The sequence below is a fragment of the Ceratosolen solmsi genome, unplaced genomic scaffold, assembly GCF_000503995.2.
Source record: "Ceratosolen solmsi marchali unplaced genomic scaffold, CerSol_1.0 scaffold30, whole genome shotgun sequence".
Lineage (NCBI taxonomy): Eukaryota > Metazoa > Arthropoda > Insecta > Hymenoptera > Agaonidae > Ceratosolen > Ceratosolen solmsi.
In genome coordinates this window covers 3,206,638-3,213,254 of record NW_011948421.1, presented here as the reverse complement: position 1 = coordinate 3,213,254, position 6,617 = coordinate 3,206,638, and the positions used below count along the sequence as shown (strand labels likewise).

Below are 6,617 nucleotides of genomic sequence, written 5' to 3'. Positions count from 1 at the left end.
AGAGAGAGAGAGAGAGAGAGAGAGAGATAGAGAGAGAGAGAGAGAGAGAGAGAGTTATAGAGCAGAGATGGGTTGGGATATCGAACCTCCGCTCGCGAACTTTAATATTGCCATCGTCGAGGCTGCTGTTGCTGGCATAGGCATTACTGTATTTTTTTAAAGCGGGCCAAATGACGTCAAATAGATTGTGATCCATGCAGGTAACACGGTGCTTGGTAGCATCGAAAACCGACCGCCTCAGGCAGCGGCCCAGTAAAGTACCGGACGTGCTGGCGCGACTCCCGTTGGGCGTCATCGGCATGGAGCTCCTTCTTCCAGGGACTCCAGCAGTACCGCCGCCGATGCCACTCGTCAGCAGTCGGAAGCAACGCTCCAGCATTGCCAGGGTCTCGGGCTCGGTCACATCGCGGCGACCCGACACCACATCGACACCCGGCACTGAGTTGCGGTTGCCGATTTTATGTTTGTTTTTTATTTGGATTTGTCCGGTTTGGCGTTCGTTCATTTGATTAATTAAGATGTCGATGATGGCGATGTGTATAATGACGACGGTTGTTGTCGATAGGTCGATATGTCGTTATGATGATAATGAAAAACACAAAATTGAGAGACTGTTACCGATGTTTAGTGCTTTATTATGACGAAAGTGTTATGCACAATTTTTGCGAGCAGTTTTGTTGGTGAGCGAACCAAGTTTATGGCATAATCCGACTGATTTTCTAACTGATATTTAATTGATATTAATACATTGTGTTGAATTAATCATTTGGAGGATCAACACTATAGAGAATATTAAATGAAATAAATTAAAAAGTACTTAAAATCTCGAATTTATTAAATTTCAAAATTGTTGCTATCAATAGTTCTTATATCAATATCAATTATTATTATTATTGTTATTATTATTGTTATTATTATTATTATTGTTGTTGTTGTTGTTGTTGTTATTACTATTATTATTATTATTATTATAATTATTATTATTATTATTTATGCGAATAAAAATCCATTGAATTTTTCCATACTATTTTGGCTTATAAAACTTTTTCATCGATTAAACGGCTTCCTATTTTTATAACAATTTTTTTTTAACTTAAATTATACTACTAATATAATGAGTTTAGTCGTGAAAAAATTGAAAATAATAATTATAATAGTACATGTAATTGTCAGATATTTAACTCATATTTAAGATAAACTCACGTTTATTATTTTAACCATAAACCCAGTATTATTCACAAACTTAAAAATAGATCGTGCCAACTTAATAAAAAATGTGTCAAAAGACAAATAATTAATCTGATTGTGCATTTCTGCAATTATAAGTCTTTAAATATGGGCTCTTGATCTTTCTTAATGTGTAAAAAGTAAAAATAATTGATCGAAATTTCGTGCTTTATTATTTCTTATATACTTTTTGGCAATACAAACTTTTTATAAATTTAATCATTCATTTAAGTATTATAATATATTTGTATTTTATCATCTTTGTAAGAAGTTTAGAATCACATGAATATGATAATTTTAAGTTAATATAAGTCAGTCTAATTTCGAAATTCTAATCTTATAAATCTGCAACAACTTACAGTGATACAAAATATAAAAGAGTATTATTATTATTGACCACGAATAACGAAAATTGTATCTTATTAAAAGATAATTATAAAAAAAAAAGTATCGAAAATGATCGATAATTTTTCCTCACTGTTTACTCCAAACTGCGAATTAACTAATTCTATTACAAATAATATTTATCTACAAAATTATTTACTAATGATATTTGATCTTGAATTATTTTTCAAAAATATAGTTAAATAGAGAATTTCGATTCACATATAATTTATCAGTCGGTAATCGTTTGAGTAGTAGAATAATATTCATAATAAATTGTATAAAAATCAAAATTCCATATGTCCATATGGCACATATGTTTGGAATTAAATTAATATTGCGAATAAAAGGAAGTAGAAATTAATTGAGTATTCGGTACAGTGATAAATTGCGAGCTATCCAAGCATCTTATTCAATATAATGGAAAAACCTAGGCTTCGAGTATATACAATGATTATATAAATAAGGTATTTGAATTGAATAACGTGATAATTTGTCAAATTTTGTTAATATTGTTGATGGATGTTGGTGAATGTACCTTTGTCGACGAGCATCTCATCAGCCAAGGATTCTGGCGCACCAAAGTCGCGCAACAATTGTTTGTGTGACAAATCATCCTGGTTTTTCTTATAGTAGTCTGCTTTCTGACCAAACTATTCATAATTACAATAATTATTAATTCACACGAAAATGAAGAATTCTTCTCCTATAATTATTCTCCGACATCTATTAAATTTTTATTTCGAATCATATTATATTAGTTGATCTATTACTATGCTCATAATAATATTCACTTAAAACTAAATTCAGTTATCTATAAAGAAACATAACTTTTGCTTTTAATAGATATTATCTTTAAGGAATTATTTTTAAACTTAAGGCGTAACTTATAAAAACCAAAAGAAGTAATAAATACTGAATGGATTATTTTCAATAATGAGCTTTAAAATTGTTTAATTCTTATTATTAAATGCAGCTTATAATAAGTATTTCCTTTTTTAAACATAACTTATTAATATTTATGTTAAATGGACATATAGATTTACAAACTAATCCTTGACAAAATAATGGAGAATTTATCACAAATAAAAAAATATGTATTATTTCAAGTTTCCCTTTTACATAAATAAAATATAACTAAATATTTTCATAATATTCATAGGCATGTCTGTAAGAAGGTAAATTTTTCATTTGTTCAACACCTAACACCTAGCAAGTCTCGTTGTATTTGATTATTAATTTTATCTCTCACGTCAATGTACATGGATAATGATATAAATTAATGAATTATCACAAGCTATAGGCCAAAATTATAATAATTGTTCCATTTCACAAATAAATATTTTTAATTATTTTTGAGGCTATAGCAATATTATTACAATTATTACAATACAATATAATTAAGGCTCACAATGTAATAAAATACAATATTATTCTTATTGTTGTTATTTTTTTCTTCTATTTTTATTGCTATTGTTATAATTATTATTTTTGTATATTAACTGTTTCCCCAATTTTAATGAAAAATATTTTTATTAAAATACAAACGTATATTATATTTTAAATTACGTTTTATTAATATTTTATTGTACTTGAAATGTTGAATGGAAATAACCAATGGTTAAAGAGACACAAGGAAAGAACGGTTTATGGTAATATCGATGTATGGAGACATATTTGTTACCCTTTTTTTAAAAAAAAAAAAAAAAAAAAAAAAAAAAATATTTATGTAATAGATACCACTATATAATTTAATAATAAAATAATTTATCCGATCGACCATCTGACAACTATAGTAATAAAACTATTAAAATAAAACTATTAGGGAATGAATTAAAAATGATAACAAAATGCTATTATTTGTAGAAGTTATTCAATGAAACGACATTAAAAGCATATAATCTTAGCAAATATCCAAATGTATATTCGTCATACATCTATTTTTAATCAACCGGATGTAAGAAATGTAAATTGTTTTAAACATTGCACACTGAAAGATTTCATGCAGTGATTACTAAAAATTACTACATCTACAAAGTATCTTGCAATCTCCTAAAATTTTACCGCAACATGTTAAACTATATATATATATATATATATATATATATATATCAATTTTAGTATTACGAGGCATTCCGTTACAGCTAATTAATAATTGGCTGGCTCGAAAGGAGATATAATAAGATTCCAATTATGCTGCGAATTTTTTTCATCTAGTTTGGCTGGATCGATATTTCACATACGCAGTCATCAATTGGCTACAATGTCAAGACTCGTTGAATAACTCTTACCTATCAACGGTAAAATCATTAGCATGGAAATATAATGCTGTTGGGGATGAGACTTAAAAACCTCCCGTGGATGTTAGGCGAAAGTGTTTTGCTAGCATGTGGAGGAGCCAGACGCAATTATTCAATTCAACACACTGTGTATCTTGGTTTTTTTTTTTTTTTTTTTTTTTCAATTTATTTTCTGAATACAATGATATGATTATAAATGGTGTTTATCGAATTATATTGATGGTGATTGTAAAATGATTATAAAATCTGTGAAGCTCCTTCGGTGATTTTCACGTGGTGATGGAATTTACAAGGAGGTGCGAATGAATCTCTCTGCTTCATTGAGGAGTGTCACGTTTAAGTGACATTTTAACAATTGATCCTTGAATCTGAGATTAATGTTATCATCAGTGGCTATTGTGAATCCTTGCAAACCGTTTTATGTTTTTTGTTTAAGATATGATGAAAGCCGTCGCTGATTTTAGTTGTCCGCTATGCCGTCGCTGAATTTAAATATTTGTGTTGCACTTTAGTTAATTTCACTCTTAAAAATCCACTTGCACTCGTGCTCTTTGAATATAACACTTGAAGGATTATGATTGTTTGTGGCGTAACTGTTAATTTATTAGATTATCAGGTGGTAGTCGACACGTTACTTGTGTGTATATTATAATTAATGTTATGTTAATTATTTATGTAAATGTTAATTAATAGCTGTGTAAATGTTGATAATCGATTGACTGAATTTTATTATCGTGCGACAATAGACGTAAATGATTGTTTTAAATTATTTGATCGAGTAATTGGTCAAGATAGAGTGAGTGACGTTGACTGCTGAGGTTGAATGTTTGATAAAAATACAGTGAACGCCGGTGCGTGGCGGCTGCTCTACAAATGTTAGCGTGGCAGCTTGCAACGCTGTCAGCAACGCTCGAGCTTGTTGCTAGGCCGAATGTCTTGATGACGTCACAGCGAAGCTGCAGAATTTTCGAGAAGTCTAGAAGGATTCGATAGACGTCACAGCGAAGCTGCAGAATTTTCGAGAAGTCTAGAAGGACAACACTGCCTTGGAAGGTTCGAGAAGTGTCAATCGTCGTTGCTATGAGGAAATATTGTCGAACGCTAGGCTAGAATAAGGCGCGGACGACTCAAGAACTCGCGGAATCAATGTTTACAAACATAAGCGTCCGAGAGTTCGTATTTATCGAATTTTTAAAATTCTTCGACGTTCCTCCAAAAACCTGACAAATGCATTCTAATGAATATAATAAAAAGATTATGCCAGGTTAAATGGGATATCTGTGGACAATTTTGTCTTTATCATTAGACGATGTCGATCATTTTAATCGTGAAATTGCAATTGAATTGAGGTGGAACGAACCTAGATAACAACAACAAACCATATAATATCACAAAACATAATGTCAAAAAAGCAAATTTAAGCCACATGATGATTTTACTATTTATTAAATGGACATTTATTACCCAGATGGACGATAATCTACCATATAAACTTGGTAATGAGTTAGTTATATTTTTATATATCTCCTTACCATATATTTGACACTAATACATCCAGGATTTGTAATCCGTAATAAGAAAAATTCTCATTGATAAAAGATAAACTCTGTTTAATAGGAAGTGTCTAGGAAGGTAGTTGCCATATAAGGACTAAAGCTGTCGAACTTTCTTCTCATACACAAGCCAAAATCGATCTGAGCAATTAGTTTACTAAGTCGATCCAGAACAAAATATATATAAGCTTTTAGCCAATATCCCTGACATAATCATTCGTCGTTTTCGCATCGAAAATGCACATAACTTTTTTCTATTTTATATATTAATTATATTATTTATTTATAATTAATTATATATATATATATATATATATATAATAATAATAATAATATAATTAATTATAAAACGCCATTATAAAAATTCCGTTTAAATATTCACACAATTATTTAGTTTATTGTATAATAAAATAGAATGACTTGTACATTATTCATTTCTCAAAATTTAATTTCTCATTTAAATAGTACACTAATATAGGATCAATTGTAATCTAAATATAATTTCTCTTTTTCCGATATCAAACCAATACCAATATTTAGAAGTTATGTCTTAGAATTTTGGCTTCATCATCATTGATTATGCGAGTATCGATAGCGCCAATGTAATATAATAGACCGAGCATCTAATACCCTCCTACCCTCATTATTATAATTGTCATAAATTGATAAGGAGTCATCAAGGCTATCGCCAAATTTTCTCAAATCCGTTCAAAGGCAAAAAACCACTGATCTCTATGGCGGAAGCAATGGTAAAAAAAAAACAGCTGCAATTAAACGCTTGAGTAGCACAATGTACTGCGCCGTCGAATTGCCATTAGAATTGATTATTATTCTCAGGCGAAATGTGCTTCGCGTTAAATTTGTGCTTGATGATAATATCAATGTCTAAAGTACAAATTTTAAGTCACGTAAAATAATTTTAGGTTTTATTTTTCGTCGTTGTAACGTTATCTCCATAAAACAGCAATCCCTCAAGACCGTTGCCATATAAATAATTCCTACTCATCTTATGGAAAATTAGTCATGAATATTCAACGGTATTAAGTAACTAAAATTATTGCTTTCAAACTAGCGTATATTTATTGTTTATAAATATTTACACATTACACATTTATTTTCTTTTATTCATTCATAAACATAGTTAATCAATCTA

At 29.6% G+C, this 6,617-nt stretch overlaps 1 protein-coding gene across 1 annotated transcript in view; it reads right to left on the bottom strand.

Annotated features, from left to right (window-relative positions):
* Window positions 1–2,263, bottom strand: part of LOC105361346 (uncharacterized) — an 11,277-nt gene extending 9,014 nt beyond the window's left edge. Inside the window, exons 1-2 of the mRNA XM_011498487.1 lie at window positions 2,150–2,263; window positions 262–438 (exon numbers count right to left, since the gene is read on the bottom strand). Coding sequence (XP_011496789.1) covers window positions 262–438; window positions 2,150–2,165 — 193 coding nt within the window. The 5' untranslated portion in view covers window positions 2,166–2,263. The remainder of the gene's footprint in view (window positions 1–261; window positions 439–2,149) is intronic.
* Window positions 2,264–6,617: the final 4,354 nt, after the last annotated feature.